Source organism: Oryx dammah, unplaced genomic scaffold (assembly GCF_014754425.2).
Source record: "Oryx dammah isolate SB20612 unplaced genomic scaffold, SCBI_Odam_1.1 HiC_scaffold_20, whole genome shotgun sequence".
NCBI classification, from domain to species: Eukaryota; Metazoa; Chordata; class Mammalia; order Artiodactyla; family Bovidae; genus Oryx; species Oryx dammah.
Genome location: NW_024070204.1, coordinates 36282463 through 36305738, shown reverse-complemented (window position 1 = coordinate 36305738; position 23276 = coordinate 36282463). Strand labels below are relative to the sequence as shown.

General features: G+C 37.8%; 1 protein-coding gene across 2 annotated transcripts in view; it reads left to right on the top strand.

Moving 5' to 3' along the window:
* The window catches only part of C9 (complement C9), a 61436-nt gene extending 53858 nt beyond the window's left edge, over window positions 1-7578 (top strand). Inside the window, exon 8 of one of the 2 annotated variants that reach the window (XM_040262794.1) lies at window positions 6972-7578. In XM_040262794.1, coding sequence (XP_040118728.1) covers window positions 6972-7187 — 216 coding nt within the window. In that variant the 3' untranslated portion in view covers window positions 7188-7578. The remainder of the gene's footprint in view (window positions 1-6971) is intronic. The other variant, XM_040262795.1, reaches the window with a different exon arrangement.
* The last annotated feature ends 15698 nt before the right edge of the window (window positions 7579-23276 follow it).

The following is a 23276-nucleotide window of genomic DNA, read 5'->3' as shown; positions in this document are numbered from 1 at the left end:
TTTGCAACCCCATGGACTGCAGCATGCCAGGCTCCCCTGTCCTCCATTATCTCCTGGAATTTGCTCAGTTTCATGTCCGTTGAGTCAGTGATGCTATCCAACCATCTCATCGTCTACCACCCGCTTCCCATTCTGCTTTCAATCTTTTCTAGCATCAGGATCTTTCCCAATGAGCTGGCTGATCACATTAGATCACCAAAGTATTGGAGTTACAACATCAGTCCTTCCAGTGAATATTCAGGATTGATTTCCTTCAGGATTGACTGGTTTGGTTTCCTTGCTCTCCAAGGAGTTTCAAGAGTCTTCTCCAGCACCATGGTTTGAAAACATCAATTTTTTGACACTCAGCCTTCTTTATGGTCCAGCTCTCACATCCATACATGACTACTGGAAAAACCGTAGCTTTGACTCTATGGACATTTGTTGGTAAAGTGACGTCTCTGCTTTTTAATATGCTGTCTAGGTTTGTCATAGCTTTCCTTCCAAGGAGCAAGTGTCTTTTAATTTCATGGCTGCAGTCACCATCTGAAGTGATTTTGGAGACCAATAAAAGAAAATCTGTCACTGCTTCCACTTTTTCCCCTTCTACTTGCTATTAAGTGATCATATTGAGGTTCAAGCCAGCTTTTTTACTCTCCTTTTTCACTCTCATCAAGAGACTCTCTTAATTGTTCTTCACATTCTGCCATTAGAGTGGTATCATCTGTATATATGAGGTTGCTGATATTCCCACTGGCAGTCCTGATTCCAGCTTGTGAGTCATCCAGTCTGGTATTTTGCAAGATGTACTCTGCATATAAGTTAAATAAGCAGGATGACACAATACAGTCTTGTCATACTTCTTTACAATATTGAACCAGTCCATTGTTCCATGTCCACTTCTAACTGTTGCTTCTTGACAGGCATATAGGTTTCTCAGGAGACAGGTAAGGTGATCTGGTACTACCAATTCTTTAAGAATTTTCCAGTTTGTTGTGATCCACACAAAGGCTTTACATAGTCAAAGAAGCAGAAGATGTTTTTCTGGAACGCCCTTGCTTTCTACATGATCCAACAAGTGTCAGCAATTTGATCTCTGGTTCCTCTGCCTCTTTGAAATCCAGCTTGCACATCTGGAAGTTCTCACTTCATGTACTGCTGAAGCCTGGCTTGAAGATTTTGACCATAGCCTTGCTAGCATGTGAGATGAGAGCAATTGCACAGTAGTTTGAACATTTTTTTTGCACTACCCTTCTTTGGGTTTGGAATGAAAACTGACCTTTTCTACTCCTGTGGCCACTGCTGAGTTTTCCAATTTTGCTGACACATTGAGTGCAGCACTTTAACAGCATCATCTTTGGAATTTTAAATAGTTCAGCTGGAATTCCATCATCTCCAATGGCTTTGTTTGTAGTAATGCTTCCTAAGGCCTACTTGACATCCAGAATATCCTAGAGCTTCTGATTTTTTAAATCTCAAGACAATAAAGTATCTGCTGAAGACTTACTACTGAATTTACTAGAATTATTCAAAGACATTCATCAGCTCTGTTGGCTCAGTACTACTGGCTGGATGCAAAATACAGTATATTATATTTTTAAGGACAACTATTGACTCCCATATTTTCAGACTAGTAGGCATTTCATCTTCCTGATAGCTCAGTTGGTAAAGAATCCACCTGTAATGTGGGAGACCTGGATTTGATCCCTCGGTTGGGAAGATGCCCTGAAGAAGGGAAAAGCTACCCACTCCGGTATTCTGGCCTTGAATATTCCACGGACTATATAGTCCATGGGGTCGCAAAGAGTCAGACATGACTGAGTGACTTTCACTTTCACTCAGGCATTTTATCTAAAATATCTGTATGTTTCTTTCTTCAAGAATTGGAAGCTTGGATTTTTCATATTAATGTTCTCCCTGAGAAAAAGTCAACCATAGTGAGTCCACCAGGAAACATTTCTTAAATTCATCTTATTAGAGAAGAAATTCCGAAAATAGTAAAATAATATGAACTTTTTGACTCTGTATGGCTTTTAAACCTCTAAAGAGACTTTAGATAAAGGTTAATTTAATCTTGAAATAGATTCCAAGTTATTTTGCTCTTATAAACGTAAGGTCCTTTGGTTAACTGGCATTTCCATGAGATAATTGAACAATCTATAGTCATGGATTTATTCTTTGGTAATTGACAATAGTCTGTGTATTATGACATGTCCAAATACTGGGATGACCATAATAAAATAATTGGCCTTTCTATTCAATTATGCAAAAAATGGAAAAAGCCCCTCCCTGCCCATAGTAAACTGGTTTATATTTAATTCTCTGTAGGCAGCAGCAGCAGCAGCAATCTACATCAATTATCTAGATATTTATGTTGCAAAGAGTTTCTCTTGGAGGAAACATGAGGAAGTTACATCAGTCTAGATTAAAAGCTGTTTAAATATATTACTGAGATTTTCTAAGCAAAGCACTTGGTTTTATTTATATTTATTTTCCACACTAAAGTAACTATGACCATGCTTATTAAATATAATACTGTCACTTTGATTACCCTTTTGTTTGTGTGTGTTTCAGCAGACCCCAGATCACTTCTTGAGGAGTGTCTTGGCCTAGCCCAAGAATTGTCCTTCAGCCCTTCTCTGAAGAGGAGATAAGCTAGGTCACCCTTCCAGTACTGGTTTTGTCATAGTCTTCAGCTTTCATGAAAATATACTATTCCCATTTCCCTCTTGCCTGAACATTAACATAAATGGCCCTACATTTGTCTCAATAGAATATCCTGAACTTTGGTTTCTTTAGCTTACTGCCACAAAATAGTTATTAAAATGTCAACTGATCGAAATTACACTTAGTAAGGATTGCCTGAGAGATATAAAGTTTATGATTTCTTCCAGAGCAGTAGTAGTAGAGATTGATCAGTATAGGTAGCATATAGCATATTGACTTCCTGCAGAGTTTTATTTTTGCATTATAAAAGCTAATTTATGCTTGCTTTATTTACTGAAAGGATATTACATAATACAACGTCCCCTTTATGAGAACTCATGGGAGATATCACTCTTCATTCTCAGTTTCAAGGATCATTTTGTTTCTCTTGAGAATCAAGTGAGCTTTTCTTACATGCATGTAATTTAAAATCCAGTTGTCTTATTCAACTTGCTAGAAATATAACCAAATTTATGACTCACTTTGTGCACTGATGGGGCCTCCTGCATGACTTTTGTGCATTTTTTTGTTGCTTTTGCCTTCATCTTGCCTTCGCCATGCATTCTCAACTCTCCTTTCCCTCATTTCCCTCAGCAGCTCTTATCCACCCACATATCAAGTTCTATTAAGCTCTTTCTGGAGCAACTTTGAGTAAGAATGAATTAATTGATCTACCATTTTTGTTTATCATGCAACTGTTAGAATGATGCACCAGATGTTAAAAAACATCAGAAGAATTTTAAAGAGCTGTGGCACCAATGTTCTACACTATAGTCATTACAGTTATAGTGACATCATCCCTAACTCCCTTATATAGCAGTTTAAAACAAAACACTTTTTCAACAAACTACATTTGGTTCATATAGTTTCATTAAGTGGACATGAAGAAACTTAAGTGTAGTTAATACCAAACTGTATTGTGAATTCATTGTATTTTAAGCATGTCACATGATAGATTACATCTACTGATAATTCATAATTTTTATGAATTAGCAGTAGGATTCAGATTTTCACTATGACATCTTTCCTTGGGAGAAAGAAACTTCTACTGAAAATGATAGAAAGAGAACAGTTAGCTAGTATGGGAGAACAATGAAAACTGTTTTCTTACTTAACAGAAGGCCAAAGTTCATCGGAGGGAAAAAACACGGCTCTTAAAGCAAACTTCAAGAAGTGCATTTTCATTGTTCTTTGTCTTCTTTTAGGATTCTTGACTCCAGGGGCTCCTCTGAAACTATTTACCATTGCCTGTCCTTCCTTTTTATCTCTTTGAACACTGTTTATGAATTTCATCCAAACTGTATTTTCTCTGTGACCCTCTAATCCTGTATCTTCAGTTATCTGGCCTTGACTTTCCTTTGAAGGGTAAAAACAAGATGGATTTCTTTTCTTGAAAATCAAAATAACTCCACCACATACTTATGCTGTTTATGCTAATGTGGCAACACTGTTAAGAGGTTTCTTTCTTCCAATTAAATATGTCAGAGTTGGAATCTGAATCCTACGTGCTAATTCATAAAAGACTCTACTGAGGGACAGTTGTGGGGACTTTGTAGAAGTTCTTCATGTATTCAGGATATGAGCCTGTTCTCCTATAACAGTGTTACAGATGTCTTCTTTCATTGGAGGACTTTCACCCTCCAGTGGCATTCTTTTTTGTTAGTTTGTTTTTATTGGCTGTGCCATGTGGCATGTGGGATCTTTGTTCCCCAATCAGGGATCAAACCTGCATTTCCTGCAGTAGAAGCTCGGACCACCAGGGAAGTCCCTTGTCTAGTTTTTTATTTTATTTTTTATTTACTTATTTTGGGCTGTGTCAAGTCTCAATTGCAACATGCAGGAACTTTCATTGTGGCATGCGAGCTTCTCTGTAACTAAGGCACAAAAGTTTAGTTGCCCCGTGGCATGTAGAATCTTAGTTCCCTGACCAGATATCCAACTCATATCTCCCATATTGCCAGGGAGTCTATCAGAGTAGCTTGAGGCTTGAGGTGATTTTATTTTCTTCCAAAGAAAATACATATGTATATTTTAAAAGTTTCTGGGGTACTTACTCAGGATTATGTTTAAACTGGCTGCATTCTTTGCCAGGGCTTCCTCAGTTCCAATTCCCGCTTACTTCTAGGGCTCTGGTCCTTGAGTCTCAGCCAAAAACACAACTTGTTTACCTTTGTTGTTTCTGAATTCCAATCTTTTTCCCAGCCCAGTAACATGCTGCCCTACCTCTTAGCTCCTCTTCTTGATTTAGGAAATGTGTCAAGGGGACTGTTAACCCAAAAGTACTGATCTCCCCTCACTGAATTTCCACCACCTCCCTGGTCTTAGTCTAGTCATATTTTGTTATCTTGTTAGTTCTCCAGGGTCTTCAAGTGGATTTTTAAACTTCACTTTTATTTACTTGTTCAGCTTTTCTCATTGTCCTCAGAAAAAGGATTGGTTAACATTATTTAATCTATCATTACTCTTCTGCAGGAATTTGTGGTATATTTTTTAATCTCATCTTTCTTGAGTCTTTAGATTCTAATTTCTTCTAAATTTTGCTATCTCATTTCAAAGTACTATGCCACCAAAGGGTCTCATTTGCGACCCTATGGACTGTAGCCTGCCAGGCTCCTCAGTCCATGGGATTCTCCAGGCAAGATTACTGGAGTGGGTTGTCATGCTCTCCTCCAGGGAATCTTCCCAATCCAGGGATTGAACCCAAGTCTCTTATGTCTCCTGCATTGGCAGGTGGGTTCTTTACCATTAGTGCCACCTGGGAAGCCCGTATATGGTTTATATAGATTTATAAAACATAACTCTATATATTCTATATGTGTTATATATGTAACATTACTGTAATAATTATTTTTTTAAAACTCTGCACTATATTACTAGAGTAGTCTTTTTGTCTTTACACCCTCAAATCTCAACTTCATAGTCATTTTCTCAGGAAAGCTTTTCCAAACTTCCCTGATTCAATTGTGGCAACTATGTATCTTACTCCAGGAATTTAAGGGTACAAAATAAATCACTTTGCTTCATTTATTTAAGTATAATTAAATTTGACATTTCCACCCTTCCATGCTGCTGGAAAATTCATCTGTCATTCATTTGTTGAATGGGTTCAGGGTGGTTCTTGCTTGTCCAGATGTTTCTCATTGGGAAATAAGGATATGATATATGTAAGTATTTAGTCCATTGTGGTCACCCTGATGACCTCATGGTTCAAGTTTACAAGTTTACTTGACATCAAGTTGTTTCCAACTTTCCATGCCAAGATTGTGCATTGGAGACACGGACAAATCTGTAGCCTGGTCCCTGATAGCCACCTTCCCTGGGGGCCCTTCAAAGATTTTGCTACTTGCCAGAACAGCTGTTAGAGATCTAGTTATGGTTCCCTGCTACTTGAAGTATATGCTAACTCTATCCCGTTCCTGGACTGGAGGAAAGCTCTCCCTCAAAGGTAATAAAAAAATTTGTTTTTAGGGACATTCTGGACTTGGCATCACACATAATCCTCCTCTTAGACAAGAGGTCGCAAGCACTTGTCTACCTTCTGGAAGGGGGAGACAGAAACTAGGCAGCAAAAAGGATTCGCAATAAATATATCAGTAAATTAACTTGCAGTATCCGTTTCCTTTCCTCAATAATGGGCTTCCCTGGTGGCTCAGACGGTAAAGAATCCACCTGTAATGCAGGAGACCCAGGTTTGATCCATGGGGATCAGGAAGACCCCCCCAGAGAAGAAAATGGCAACCCACTCCAGTATTCTTGCCTGGAATATCCCATGGACAGAGGAGCCTGGCGGGCTACAGTCCATGGGGGTCACACAGAGTTGGACATGACTGAGTGACTAACACACTTTATCTCTGTAATAGGATCTCCATGGTTACAGAGATCATAGCTACTTTTGATCCCTAGTATAGGCTTAAAAGCTAACACCGTGTTGTTGTCAGTCACTCAGATGTGTCCAACTCTGTGACCCCATCGACCATTGCCTGTCATGCTCCTCCATCCGTGGGATATTCCAGGCAAGAATACTGGAGTGGATTGCCATTTACTTCTCCAGGGGATCTACCCAACCCAGGGATTGAACCCAGGTTTCCCACATTACAGGCAGGCTGTTTACCATCTGAGCCACCAAGTCTTAGAAGCTAACATCATAGCTGGCAATAATAATCATTCAATAAGCCTTTGTTGAATTAATGAATCAAAGAATAAATAATTTAGTCAAAAATATCACATAAACTAAAATATTAGTCAGTAGGAAAAGACCTAAAATTAAACGTTTTTCTCTCTTGCAGCTGGCTCCGATATATGATCTGATTCCAGTGAAAATGAAAGATGCGCACCTCAAGAAACAAAATTTGGAAAGAGCCATTGAAGACTACATCAGTGAATTCAGTTCAAGAAAATGCCATCCGTGCCAAAACGGAGGGACTGTGGTTCTGCTGGATGGAGAATGTGTGTGTTCCTGCCTAAAAGAGTTCAAGGGAGTTGCCTGTGAAATAAAAAAATAGAAAATTTCTAAAGGTGAAAACAACCTCTTTAACATCATTAAGGGCAAAAATATGCATTTGGGAGTTATTTAATTTGAAAGCTAGTTCTTCAGTTAATTTTCACTAAGCTTCTAGATTAGCCATATAAACAAAAGATAAAAATGGAATGAATAGTGGAAATGGACGAATCAGCCTTTATGTGTCATTTAGCACACAGTTAACCTCTACCTTTTCCTCTAAATAGAGCTATAGACAATAAATTGTAATGATTGCATTACTTTTTTAGTTATAAAAATTTTACATAAAGGGAAAAGTTTAAAGAAGTAAAGCAAACATCCAGGAACTCACCATGTGAATATGTGTGTGTGTATATGTAAATATATATATGCAATAAATACTTCAGAACCCCTTTATAAGAAAAATAATCACAGATACAATAGAGTACTTCCTGCAAAAAGCCCAGGCTGATTCTTGTCTCCCACACAACTCAGATACAGTTACTATCTTCTTCCCATTTTATTGATATATAATTGATGTACAGCACTGTATGAATTTGAGTATAACATAATTATTTGATTTAAATTTCACTTACCTGACTATCACAGTCAGTTAGTCAGTTAGACCCATCATCTCATCTATTAATACAAGATTAAAGAATTAGAAAAAAATATGTTTTCCTTGTGATGAGAACTCAGGATTTTCTCCATTAACAACTTGCATATAATGTGCAGCAGTATTAATTATATTTACCATGTTGTACCTTATATCCCGAGGTCCTCCCTGTAGCTCAAATGGTAAAGAAGCTGCCTGCAACGCAGGAGACCTGGGTTTAATCCATGGGTCAGGAAGATCCCCTGGAAAAGGAAATGGAAACCCAAAAAGTAGTTATTTATCTTATAATTGGAAATTTTTACTTTTTTGACCATCTTCATTCAATTTCCCCTCTTCTTACCCCCATCCTCTGGTCGCCACAAATATGATCTCTTTCCCTATGAGTTTGTTTGTTTGGTTGGTTGGTTTTGAAGTGTAATCAACCTATAACACTATGTTAGTTCTTGTTACACAACATAGTTATTTGACATTTCTATACGTTTCAAAAGAATCACCATGATACATCTAGTTATCATCAGTCACCATAGAAAGATTAAATAGTTATTGACTACGTTCCTTACACTGTACATTCTGTACCCCTGACTCATACTTTGTACTTCTTAATCTTCCTCACCTTTCCTCGCCTTCTTTTACCCTCCTCCCCTTACAGTCACTTTCATTAAGTTAGGAGTGTTTCCTTCTGGTCCATATTTTTCACTTTTTCCAAATACATCTGTGCCAATGGGAAAATATCCAATGTTGTTTTGGATGGTTTTTTAATTTCTATAAATGGTATTCACTGAATATTAATTTTTTAATTTTAACTTTACTATCCTCACCAGTGGCTCAGATGGTAGAGTTGGCCTGCAATGCAGGAGACTCAGGTTCAATCCCTGGGTTGGGAAGATTCCCCTGGAGAAGGAAATTTCAACCACTCCAGTATTCTTGCCTGGAGAATCCCATGGACAGAGAAGTCTGGCGGGCTCCAGACCAAGAAAACAGATTATTCACTTTTTACAGCTAATCATCTGAAATTATATTTCAATATTTTGCTTTTTTCAAGGAGGAACAACTTTAGCCATCTTTCTAAAACTAAGGATTTGCTAGGTCTTTCATTCTGATAGAATTAATTAGAATCCTAATAGATAAGTAAGATTTAGCTCAACTGTTAATTATCACAAGATTAGCTAGCTAGATTAATTTCTTTTGAAAATCATAACTTACTTTTTTTATTGAATAAGCAGTTTCCTACAACAAAATGTCTGAAACAATTATTCAGTTTCCTCAAAGATTTCACAGCCTCAAGTTTATCATTCAACCATACTTTCAACAAAGGTCTGTCTAGTCAAAGCTATGGTTGTTCCAGTAGTCATGTATCGATGTGAGAGTTGGACTATAAAGAAGGCTGAGCACCAAAGAATTGATGCTTTTGAACTGTGGTGTTGGAGAAGACGCTTGAGAATCCCTTGGACTGCAAGGAGAACCCACCAGTTCATCCTAAATGAAATCAGTCCGAATATTCATTGGAAGGACTGATGCTGAAGTTGAAACTCCAATACTTTTGGCCACCTGATGCGAAGAACTAACTCATTTGAAAAGATCCTGATGCTAGGAAAGTTTGAAAGCAGGAAGAGAAGGGGACGACAGAGGCTAAGATGGTTGGATGGCATCACTGACTCGATGGACATGAGTTTGAGTAAATGCTGGGAGTTGGTGATGGACAGGGAGGCTGGCGTGCTGCAGTCCATGGAGTCACAAAGAGTCGGACACAACTGAACTGACAGAAATTTTTTTTGTATTTACAAAGAAAATTTAAAAATTTTCGTATTACAAGTGTCTTTTGCCCTTCTTAGCAAACACAGAAACTCAGGAATATGCTGACAATATACATGTTAATATTTCTCAGAAATTTTAGGATAACTGATTTATCCTATATACTAACTCTGTCTCTCACCTATCTAAAATGTCAATCTTATGTTCTGTATTCCAAGCAGCATTTGTAGCAAAAAATTCATACTCAGGACCTCTGTTTTCTACCTGTTTCTCTATATGTGGAATATTCTTCAGCTTTCTGTAATTTCTTCAGCTCTGTCTTCTAATTTTTCAGTTATTTTTTTCAGCTACATATAGACTATATCCTATAACCACTGAGCATTTTCTCAAATTTATTGTAATTATAAACTAATTATAATTAATTATAAATAAATTTAATTTCTATTTGTTTGAGTGGTTTTCTTTTTTTTTAAGTCTGTTTTTTTTTTTTTTTCTGGCCTACTGGATGTTCCTATTTCTATTTCTTTGAACATGCTGGTGGTGGTTTAGTCACTAAGTCATGTCCAACTCTTGTGACCCCATGGACTATAGCCTGCTAGGCTCCTCTGGCAAGAATACTGGAGTGGGTTGTCATTTCTTTCTCCAGAGGATCTTCCTGACCCAGGGATCAAACCTGGATCTCCTGCATTGCAAGCAGAATCTTTACCTAGTGAGCTACCAGGGAAGCCCTTTGAACATGCTAAACATGTTCATATAAAAGTCTCTCTCAGATTGACCTAGAATATATAGTTTCTATACGTACTCATTCTCATGGCATTTTTTTCTTCCTTGAGTATTAATAGTTTTTTTATATCAGGCCTGGTCTTCAGTGAAATTTGTTTCCTGTGGGAACCTTGTGTATTCTGGGTAGAGATGGTAATCCTAGGGTTGTTTGTCTCTAGGGATATCCTGTTGTTTTATCACTTTGCACCAGTTTTTCATGTAAATTTCTTGATTTGGAGTCTACAGTTTGTATTCATGGATAATGACAATCAAGGTCCCTCCTCCTGTATATATCACATGCTTGAAAACACTGGTGTCTTCTGGCTGACTTCTCACACCTAACCGTGAGTTCCTCACTGAGACACTAGACCACAATGAAACCCTTCTTGCTGACTCTTTCCCTCATGGAAGCACTTCTAGGCATCCAGTTTTCTACAGAATGTTCCATTCCACATTTCCACATACACTGGACTGACCCCCATCATGAGGCTGAAATCCTTAGGATGTCATCTTTCTTTTCGCATACTATTTACTTAGGGTGGAAGACTCTGCAACTTTCTCCTCCTTCAACTAATCCAACCTCCCTCTCCTTATGTGTTTCTACTTCTCCCAGACCAATGGTTCTCAATCTAGTTGCTAATTGTATCAATATTAACCCAATATTAACCTATTAGCTTTTTTTAAGAGCAAAATAGAAATATAACAAAACAGATATCCACCCCCAAATCAATTAAACTGGAACCTGTGTGGTGGATCCTGGGTTGCCATGGTTCTTTTTTTCTTCTTTCTCTCCCTCTCTACCTTTGCTTTTCTTTCTCTATTCTTTTAAATCCTCTGGTTATTCTAATCTATTTAGCCAAGGTTAAAAACCTCTATTCTGGACCCAGGTCAATTAACACCTCTGATGAAATCTCCTCTAGCATCTCCAGGCATCCGTTTTCTAGCTACGTGTTGAGCAAGTCCCCCCTGCTCTTTTAGCGCTAATCACATTTACTCTCCCAACACCAGATGAACATCCCCTCTAGTTTGGAAATGCATCTTATATCTTAAACCTCACTGTCTTCCAGCACCTGGACAGTATCTGGTATATCATAGTTCAACAGGATAAAAGGATGAATAAATTGATGGGTGATGGATTGACCCAACATTGAAGCTCTATTAATCATTAAGATTTGATAATCTTTTGTTTTTCTCTACGATTGCAGTTGAAAAAAAAATAGAGTTGTTGGTTTCCCTGGGATCATATGGAAAGAAAAACAACAGCACCTTCCAGAGACAGTTGTTGCTGCCAAATGAAAAGCAACATGCTTCATGAAAATCCTACCAAGCTCTGAAGTCTCTCTTAAATCCACAATGCTTCTTTTTCTCCTTCAATTGCCATGATGTTTCCATTTGTTATTCCCTAATGAGGAGTCAGCAGTGAGGTATGCCAGGACTTCTTTCCCACACAGCTAATGCCAATCTCTGGCTAGCAAAACAAAATTGAATTAAAAAGAGAATATTGGTTAAAAAGACTTTAAAGTAATTGTCACAGTTCTTCATATGATGAATATGTTCTGCCAGTTCCATTACCACTAGTCTGAACCATGCAATTTTGCTCTTGTTTACATTCCTGTGTCTTGTTCAGTCATTCGTGAATACGAGCACACATTCATTCTGCAAATACTTGCCGAACACCTACCACAAGCACAGAACTCTGCTTTTTAAGTCTTAGCTTTGTGATTTAACTCTACACTTCTAGAGGAAAAAATGTATTTGTAACCAAAAACCATTAACTTAAATCATGTGAAATTGTCTCTATTCAGTCATATTTTACCAAAAACAAAACAAAACCCAGGAATTTCATATGGCCAAACTTAATACGTAGCCTTATGAATTGTGTAAGATAAGTCAGCCTACATAATAAGCTAATCAACAGAGCTGATTGTACACTTTTATTCATTAGACAGCATGGTGCTTAAAATCTGAGAGTTTTTTAAAAGGTCTGACAATCCTTAAGTAAAAAGAAAGAGGAGATGAAGGAAAAGGGGGAGGAGAAGGAGAAGAAAAAGAAGAAAGGCTCAAACTACAAGGGAAAAATGTGAACTCAAAATTAATAGAATTTTAATTAAATGTTTAATTATTAAAATGCTAATTTATGATTAATAAATAATTAAATTTATTTAAATGCCCATTCTTATGTCTTCACTAATTTATATTCTTTTTATTAATAAACTTTTCACACTTTTGTAAATAAATTTAATTTTCCTCATTTCAAAGAAATTCTAAAGAATGTACATGATTGTTGAGAGATCACAATACAAATAATTTCAAAAGCAAATTTTTTTCACTGCTTCATTTATTGTTTAATTGGAGGATAATCAACACAATGTTGTGTTCATTTCTACCATACCTCAACATGAATCAGCTATTGATACACATACCTCCCTTCCCTCTTGAACCTCCCTCCTACCCGGCTAGGTTGTCACACAGCACCAAATTGAGCTCCCTGCATTGTACAGCAAATACAGAAAATAGATATGGACCATCTATTTTCCATATGATAATGTGTATGTTTCAGTGCTACTCTCTCAGTTTGTCCACCCTCTCCTTCCCCCACTTTGTCCAAAGTCTGTTCTCTACGTGTATCTCTCTGTTGCTACTCTGCAAATAGGTTCGTCAGTACTATTTTCCTAGATCCCATATATATGCATTAATATAAGATATTTGTCTTTCTCTTTTTGACTTACTTCACTCTGTATAACAGGCTAAAGATTCACCCACCTCACTAGAACTGACTCAAATTGATCCTTTTTTAAGGCTGTGTAATATTCCATTGTATATATTTCTTTGTCCATTTGTCTCTCAAGGGACATCTAGGTTGTTTCCATGTCCTGGATATTGTAAATAGTGCTTCAATGAATATTGCAGTACATGTGTCTTTTAGTATTGTGGTTTTCTCAAGGTATATGCCCAGTAGTGGGATTGCTAGGTCTTATGTAGTTTAATTCCTAGTTTTTAAAGAAATCTCTGCACTGTTCTCCACAGTGGCTGTATCATTTTTATTCCCATCAACGGTTCAAGAGGGTCTTCTTTTCTCCACACCCTCTCCAGAATTTATGGTCTGTGGATTTTTTTGATGATGGCCATTCTCACCAGTGTGAAATGATACCTCATTGCATTTCTCTAATAATAAGCTATTTGAGCATTTTGTCATGTTTTTATCGGCCATCTGTATGCCTTCTTTGGATCTGTTTAGGTTTTCTGTCCATTTTTTGATTGAGTTGTTTGTTTTTTTGATATTGAACTGCATGATCTGTTTGTATATTTTGGAGATTAATACTTTGTCAGTGGCTTTATTTGCAATTAATTTCTCCCATTCTGAGAGTTGTCTTTTCATCTCAATTATGGTTTCTTTTGCTATGCAAAACCTTTTAAATTTAATTAGGTCCCATTTGTTTATTTTCATTTTTATTTCCATTACTTGTAGGAGGCAAGTCATAGAGGATCTTGCTGTGATTTATGTCAAAGAGTGTTCTGCCTATGTTTTCCTCTAAGATTTGTATTTTTTCTGGTCTTATATTTAGGTCTTTAATCCATTTTGAGTTCATTTTTATGTATAGTGTTCAGTTCAGTTCAGTTCAGTCGCTCAGTGGTGTCCGACTCTTTGCAACCCCATGAATTGCAGCACGCCAGGCCTCCCTGTCCATCACCAATTCCTGGAGTTCACTCAAACTCATATCCATTGAGTCAGTGATGCCATCTGACCATCTCATCCTCTGTCATCCCCTTCTCCTCCTGCCCCCAATCTCTCCCAGCATCAGAGTCTTTTCCAATGAGTCAACTCTTCACATGAGGTGGCCAAAGTATTGGAGTTTCAGCTTTAGCATCATTCCTTCCAAAGAAATCCCAGGGTTGATCTCCTTCAGAATGGACTGGTTGGATCTCCTTGCAGGTCAAGGGACTCTCAAGTGTCTTCTCCAACACCACAGTTCAAAAGCATCAATTCTTCGGTGCTCAGCTTTCTTCACAGTCTAACCCTCACATCCATACATGACCACTGGAAAAACCATAGCCTTGACTAGACAGACCTTTGTTAGCAAAGTAATGTCTCTGCTTTTCAGTATGCTATCTAGGTTGGTCATAACTTTCCTTCCAAGGAGTAAGCGTCTTTTAATTTTATGACTGCAGTCACCATCTGTAGTGATTTTGGAGCCCCCCAAAATAAAATCTGACACTGTTTCCACTGTTTCCCCATCTATTTGCCATGAAGTGATGGGACCAGATGCCATGATCTTCGTTTTCTGAATGTTGATCTTTAAGCCAACTTTTTCACTCTCCTCTTTCACTTTCATCAAGAGGCTTTTTAGTTCCTCTTCACTTTCTGCCATAAGGGTGGTGTCATCTGCATATCTGAGGTTATTGATATTTCTCCCAGCAATCTTGATTCCAGCTTGTGCTTCATCCAGCCCAGGGTTTCTCACGATGTACTCTGCATATAAGTAAATGAGCAGGATGACAATATACAGCCTTGACATACTCCTTTTCCTATTTGGAACCAGTCTGTTGTTCCATGTCTAGTTCTAACTGTTGCTTCCTGACCTGCATATAGGTTTCTCAAGAGGCAGGTCAGGTGGTCTGGTTAGGAAGTGTTTTAATTTCTTTCTTTTACATGTAGAAGTCCGGTTTTCCCAGAATCACTTATTGAAGAGGCTGTCCTTTCTCCATTATGTATTTTGCATCTTTTGTCAAAGATTAGGTGCCCATGGGGCATGGTTTTTTCTCTGGGCTTTCTATCTTATTCCCTTGGTCTATATTTTTGCTTTATGTCAGTACCATACTGCCTTAATGACTGTAGCTTTGTAGTTAACCTGAAGACAGGAAAATTGATTCCTCTAGCTTCATTTTTCTCCCTCAGGATTTTTTTTTTTTTCCTATTTGGGGATCTTTAGTGTTTCCACACAAATTGTGATTTTTAAAATTCTAGTTCTGTGGAAAATGCCATTGGTAACTTGATAGGGATTGCACTGAATCTGTAGATTATTTGGGTAATATAGTCAATTTCACAATATTCTTTCAATCCAAGAACATGGTATATCTCTCCATTTGATTATGTTGTCTTTGATTTCTTTCATCAGTGTCATAGTTTTGTGTATACAGGTCTTTTGTCTTCTTAGGTAGGTTTATTCCTAGGTATTTTATTCTTTCAGGTGCAATAATGAATTGATTTCTTAATTTCTCTGATTTCTTATTGTTACTGTACAGGAATGCAAGGGAATTCTGTGTATTGATTTTGTATCCTGAAACATTACTAAATTCACTGATAAACTCTAGTAACTTTTTGATAGCATCTTTAGAATTTTCTATGTATAGTATCATGTTGTCTGCAAACAGTGAGAATTTTACTTCATTATCAATCTGAATTCCTTCTATTTCTTTTTCTTCTCTGATTGTCATTGTTAGGACTTCCAAAACTATGTTGAATAATAGTGGCAAGAGTGAGCACCCTTGTCTTGTTCCTGATCTCAGAGGAAATGCTTTCAGTTTTTCACCATTGAGAAAATGTTTGCTGTGGGTTTGTTATATATGCCCTTTATTATGTTGAGGTAGGTTCCTTCTATGTCTATTTTCTGAAGAGTTTTTTGTTTGTTTGTTTGTTTTTTCCATAAATGGGTGCTGAATTTTGTTGAGAGCTTTTTCTGCATCTATTGAGATTGTCATATGATTTTTATTTTCAATTTATTAATATGAAGTATCACACCATTTGTGATTGATTTGCAAATATTGAAAAGTCCTTGTATCCCTGGGATAAGCTCAACTTGAACATGGTGTATGATCCTTTTAATGTGTTGTTGGATTCGGTTTGCCAGAATTTTGTGGAGGAGTTTTGCATTTATTTCCTCAGCAATATTGGCCTATAATTTTCTTTTTTGTGTGTGATGTCCTTAGCTTTGGTATCAGGGTGATGGTGGCCTTATAGAACGAATTTGGAAGGGTTCCTGCATCTGCAATTTTTTGGGAAGTGTTTGAGAAGAACAGGCATTGGCTCGTCTCTAAGGATTCTTTGATAGAATTCTATCAAAAATTATTTGATATAATTCACCTGTGAAGCCCTGGGCTTTTGCTTTGGGGGAGACTTTTTTTCTATCACAGTTTTGATTTCAGTGATTTTGATTGGTCTGTTCAAAATTTCTATTTCTTCCTGATTCATTCTTGGAAGGTTGAACTTTTCTAAGAATCTGTCCATTTCTTTCAGGTTGTCCATTTTATTGGCATACAGTTGTTCATAACAGCCTCTTATTTTGTGTTTCTTTATTGTCTATTGTAACTTCTCCTTTTGCATTTCTAACTTTGTTTATTTGACTCTTCTCTCTTTTCTTCTTCATGAGTCTGGCTAATGGTTTGTCAATTTTTTTTATCTTCTCAGAGAACCAGCTTTTAGATTTATTGATCATTACTATTATTTCTTTCATTTCTATTTCATTTATTTCTGATCTGATTTTTATGATTTCTTTCCTTCTACTGACTTTGGGGCTTTTTTGTTCTTTCTTTCAGTTGATTTAGGTGTAAGGTTATGTTGTCTTTTCAATGTCTTTATTGTTTCTGGAGATAGGATTGTATTACTATAAACTTCCCTCTTAGAACTGCATCCAATAGGTTTTTAATCATCATGTTTCATTGTCATTTAGTCTAGGTATTTTTCATGTCCTCTTTGATTTCTTCAGTAACCTGTTGGTTATTTAGGAGTATATGATTTAATCTCCATGTGTCTGTGTTTTTTACAGGGTTTTTTTTTTCCTATAATTGATATCTAGTCTCATAACATTATGGTCAGAAAAATGCTTGATATGATTTCAGTTTTCTTAAATTTACTGAGGCTTGATTTGTGACCCAAGATGTGATCTATCATGGAGAATGTTCCATGTGCACGTGAGAAAAAAAGTGTATTTTTCTGCATTTGGATGTAATATCCTGAAGATATCAACTGGTCCATCTAAGGCAATGTGTCATTTAAGGCTTGTATTCCCTTATTAATTTCCTGTCTTGATGCTCTGTCCGTTGGTGTTAGTGGAGTGTTAAAGTCCCTTACTATTATTGTGTTACTATCAATTTCCCAGTACTGTCAAATTTCTCAGTTTCAGTGTGTATGTGTCTCTAGATATGAAGTGGATCTCTTATAGACAGCATAAATATAGGTCTTACTTTTGTATCCATTCAGCCAGTCTCTGTCTTTTGGTTAGAGTGTTTAACCTATTTACATTTAAAACAATTATGCATATATATGTTCCTATTGGCATTTTCTTAATTATTTTGGATTTGTTTTTGTTAGTCTTTTCCTTCTCTTATGTTTCCTACTTAAAGAAATTCCTTTAGCGTTTGTTCTAAAGCTGATTTGATGGTGCTGAATTCTGTTAACTTTTACTTGTCTGTAAAGCTTTTGATTCTTCCATCAATTTTGAACGAGATCCTTGCTGAGTAGAGCACTCTTGGTTGTAGATTTTCCCTTTCATTGTTGTTGTTATTGTTCAGTCACTAAGTCATGTCTGACTCTTTGTCACTCCCTGTAGCACATCCCGCCACTCCTTTCTGGCCTGTAGAGTTTCTGCTGAAAAATCAGCTGTTAAGCTTATGGGGTTTTCCTTGAATGTTACTTGCTGCTTTCCTCCTGTTGCTTTTAGTATTTTTTTCTTTGCGTTTAATTTTTGTTAGTTTGATTAATATGTGTCTTAGTTTGTTTCTCCTTGGTTTTATTCTGATGGGACTCTCTGAGCTTCTTGGACTTGATTGACTACTTTCCCATGTTAGGAAAGTTTTCAACTATAATCTCTTCAAATATTTTCTCAGACCCTTTCTTTTCTCTTCTTCTTCTGAGCCCCTTATAATTCTAATGTTGGTGCACTTAGTGTTATCCTAGAGGTGGCTGAGACTATCCTCAATATTTTTAATTCATTTTTCTTTATTCTGCTCTTCAGCAGTTATTTTCATCATTCTTCCAGCTCACTTATCCATTCCTCTGCCTCAGTTATTCTGCTCTTGATTCCATCCACAGTATTTTTAATTTCAGTCATTGTGTTGTTCAACACTGTTTGCTTTTTTCTTTATTTCTTCTTGGTCCTTGTTAAATGTATTAAGTATTCTTACATTTTCTCCATTCTGTTTTCAAGATTTTGGATCTTTACTATTATTACTTTGTGTTCTTTCTCAGGTGGTTTGCCTATTTCTTTTATTGATCTTGTGGATTTTTACCTTGTTCCTTCACTTGCACAATACTTCTCTGTCTTTCCATTTTCTTAACTTACTGCTTTGAAGTCTCTTTCCCCAGGCTATAGGGTCATAGTTCCCTTTGTTTTTGCTCTCTGCCCTCAGTGAGTGAGGTTGGTCCAGTGGCTTAAGAAGGCTCCATGTTGGGAGGGACTTGTGTCTGCGTTCTGGTGGGAGGAGGTGAGTTTATCCCGCTCTGATGGGCAAGGTTGTGTGAGACGGTGTGTTTGGGATATCTGTTGATGATTGATTGAGTTTGTGTTCTTATATTGCTTGTTGTTTGGGTGAGGTATCTTGAGGTGGGTGCTGCCAGCAACTGGGGTGGTGCCAGGTCTTGGATACAGATAAAAGTCTTTGTGGGAGTTCTCATTGATTAATACTCCTTGAGGTCATATTTCTTCAGAAGCCTAGTGTCCTGAACTCAGTGCTCCCATCCCAGAGTCTCAAGCTCAACCTCTGGTCAGAGAATGAAGACCCGACAAGCCATTTGTTATGGCAATAAAGGGTACTAAAACAAACAAAAAACTAATAAACAAAATAACAAGAAACAAAAAACAAACCCCAGACAAATGGTAAAATCAAATTCAGACAAATAACAGCAAAAACAAAGGAACATACACGCACACACAGACAAAACCAAAACATACCAAAGAAAACAAAGTACCAGAGAGTGACCCAGTGAGCAAAGGAAATGAAAAATATCAAACAATTAAAAACGAACTGAAACAGAAAAAAGACCAGAGCAGAATGCCAGGTAAGGAATAAAGCAAAGGAAAGAAAAGAAACAAACATAGTGAAAAAAAGAAAAGTGGAAAAGCAAAGTTAAATAAAAGTATATTTAAAAGATCTATATGTGATATATATATTATATAATATATTAAAATATATTTTATATATAATTATATTTATATAAATGTAAAATTATATTTTATATTTATATATAAATATATATATATAATAACAACAAGGAAAGAACAGGAACAAAATCAAAAGAAACATAAAAATGCAGAACTGTAGAAAGCCAAAGTTGAACTAGAAACATAAAAAGGAAATAAAAAGTGTGCTTAAAAAAAAAAAGAAAAAGAAAAAGCTCTCAAATGCCCAAATAGAGATAATAGCAATAAATCAGCAATCATAGCAACAGAGAAAAAAATCCAGAACTACAGGACAAATCAAAATATAAGAATACTAATAATTGTCTTTTATGTGTTTCAAAAAGGACAGTCTGTGTCCTTTTCCCAGCTGTGAGCCATAGCCCACTGCCATCTATCTAGGAAGCCCTCCAATATGGCATTGGAGGTCTGGTCTTTGGACCTGCTGTGGGACTAACTAGCTCAAACTAATCTGACCCTACTCCTGCATGTTCTAATCTCCAATGTCCACAGCTGCCAGAGCTAGGGTACTTTCTTCTCTGGGAATGCTCATTATCCTTATATATATGAAATGGACACAGAGTCTGCCTAGGTGATTGTGTGGATTTAATCTTCAGCTTGTACAGCTGGTGGAAAGGTTTCCAAACCTCTTCCTTAGCCATTCCATCCCTGGATCTCAATCATGGGGATGCTTCCCTCTTAGATCAGACGGTAATGAATCTGCCTGCAAAGCAGGAGACTCAGGTTTGATTCCTGGGTTATCAAAATCCCTGAAGAAGAGAATGGCAACCCACACCAGTATTCTAACCTGAAAAATTCCATGGAAAGAGGACCCTGGAGGGCTATAGTCCATGGGGTTGCAAAGACTCAGACCAACTGGGCAACTAACACCTTTACTTACCCTTTTATGTATGGGTCATCCACAGAAGTTTGCTCCTGAGGCTGCCCTGGAGGACTTGGGTCTGCTCCAGTGAGGACCGGCTGTGAAGGTGGCGTGGCTGCTTGTATAGTGGGGATCCCAGTGGCACCAAGTGCTCAGGGAGGCGAGCAACCACAGGCATAGGAGATATGGTGCTATAAGGATTCTTTTCTAGCCTCTGGCAGCTCTACCCCAGTGAAGACCTAGCATGGAGGTGGTGCCACTGCTTGTATTGCAGGGATCCCAGTAGCTCTAGGTGTATAGGGAAGCCATCAGTAACAAGTGCAGAAGACATAGCACTATTAGAATTCTCTTCTAGTCTCTGGTAGGTGGTGTTCAAAGGGCCTCCCTAACTGGTCCTGACTGCTCAGAACAGGAGCCACTCAAAAGGCACCCCTGACTGGGGTGCTTTACTATTGCTCAGTGTGTTAGGCATTCAAAGCTCCACCCTTGCTGAGGTCTTTTCCTATTGGTCGCTAGTGTGTGGGGAGAGAGAGGTAACCATGATGGCTCCACCCCTTGCGATGACTCAACACCCTGCCTCCATAGCTGCCCAGCACTCCTCCAAAGGCACTCCTCGCCACCGACTTCCTCGCTCCCATCCCCTCTGGTCATCTTCCCACAGTCAACAGCTGTCCTTGCCTTGGGATTGCTCTCCAATCCCCATGCTCCTGCTCCCAGCCACGGTGCATTTCAGTGGACTTGTCTCCCTGTTCAGGGTACGTAGGACCACAGCACGAATTGTTTCTATGATTCTCAATCCATTCAGACTGTCATAAATCAGCTGCTTCACTCTCTGACACCCTCAAATGTTTCCCTTTCTGTCCCAACTGATTGACCTGCATGCAGGTGTCTCTCCTGCTTCAGCTCACCCACCCCCTAGGTACAGATCAGGTGCCACTCACTCTTCTCCCTGTCCCCCGCTTCCTTCCTTCATCCTACCAAGTTTTGCATGAAACTCTATTTTCCTTTCTGATGGTCAGGGACTCCTGCCAGTACTCAGCTGGTTCTCTGTGAGATCCTCTGCATCTGAAGATATATTCCTGACATCTTTGTGGAGGGAGATGTATTCAGTTTCTACCTACTCCTCTGCCATCTTGTCTCCCCTCAAAAGAAAAATTTAAGAAGCAATTTTCAAGTGTTTTTTTTTTTTTTCCTAGCAAAGAAAAAAACCTGTTGGATATAACATGTATTTTAATATTAGGTAAGACACAGAGATGGTGTTCTAAAAATAACAATGTCCAACCCTTTAGGGTATAAAATAGCATTGGCACTCAAGAGAGTGCCTATTTCCTTCTCCCAGAAGTCTGAGTCAATCAGAAAGAATTAGGATGTTCAATGCATAGAAATACTACAGTCTGTTCCTAGACAATCCACTGTTGAAAGAATTTCTAATGCAGAGCCTTTGAATCAAGGAAGAGTTACCATACTAACTACTGAGAATTCCTTGCATCCTTGTGAATTATAAATGTCAAGCAAGAAAAGAGCTGAGCCTTGATGAGATCCCTGAGGGTCAGCATAATGATTTAACAGAGTCCCTTTACTGGAAATGGGGGGACAGTGTAGGTTGACTGACTGTTGACAATGAGACTCTCCAACTTGCTCCAGAGGTGGCGTATCTGGTAGAGCATTTCCAGCAGGGTGCACCATTGAGACACCAGAAACTGCCCAGCAGGAATCAGCACAGAGGATGAATCACCAGAAACTGGGGGAGAGGAAGACCTCTGGAAGCTAAGGCTTACATGGTTCAACTTGGATTGAGATTTCCTAAGAAGGGAAGTCCTCACTTGGTCCTGCCAGATTGAACAAAGTATAACCGGCCCTCTGAGAGGCCACCCCACAAATTCAAAGAGAAGGGTGTATGGGGGAATAGTCCTCTGACACTCAGGCTTTACATTCAGTTCATTTTACTGAGCTCCAGCCATTACCAAAGGACCTGGGGAAGTTGGATGGGCATTCATGTTTCCTTGGGCCTAATGAGAAAGAAAGCTTCAGAAAATCACTACATTTTTATTGTTTTCCTTTTTTATACTTAAAACTTCGGTTGCTTATTTACTCTACTTATGACACAATAGACATACACCTATATCACTGCCAAGAGATATCTTGTTTTACATCATTATCTCCCCAAGGCCTTTTGAGTGTGTATTTGATTGTAAACACCACCGAATACTGCATCCAAAACCCCACAAGAGCAGCTCCTGAGTTAGTGTCTTGATATTTATGAAAAACTGTCCAAACTGGTGAATAAAGACTAGACTCAGCCTAAGTCTAGTTTAAAAGAAAATAAAACTTTTTGTCTCTCTATCTCTGTTTGTGGATGTGTCTCTCTCTCATACACAAACACACACAAGTAATTTATAGAACAACCATCTATCCTTCTGTTTACCAGTCCCCTCCTAGCCCCTCCACCCTCACCTCATGTTCATTACCAACTTCTATACTGAGAGCAGTGAAATGGTTCAAGAGAATGGAATGGTGTGGCTTTTTAATAGTAGACAAGTTACTGAACTCTTAAACCCCAAGATACACCCAGGGATAATAATATCTCCTTCATAGAACTGTTAGGTTGATTCACTGAGATAATGCATATAAAGACCTTGGCACCAAAGAGCAATAAGTGGTTGCTGTTGTTATGCTATCATGCAAGGCTATTGATATAAATCTTTTCAAGTTTGACTCTAATGTATGTGACATTAGTCAGCCAAGAGGATTAAACCTGAAAATGGAGGATAACAATATATGGCAGAGTGGCTTGGTACTCTCCTTTATGTAATTGGTGGATTCAGTGATTTTTTTTTAAGGGAGGCTTTTTTGTGTGTGTGAGGCAAAATATACATTATATAAAATTTACCATTTGATCAATTTCTAACAATACAGTTTAGTGGCATTAAGTACATTCGTATTGTGCAACCATCACCACTATTCATCTGCAGACATTTTTCATCATCC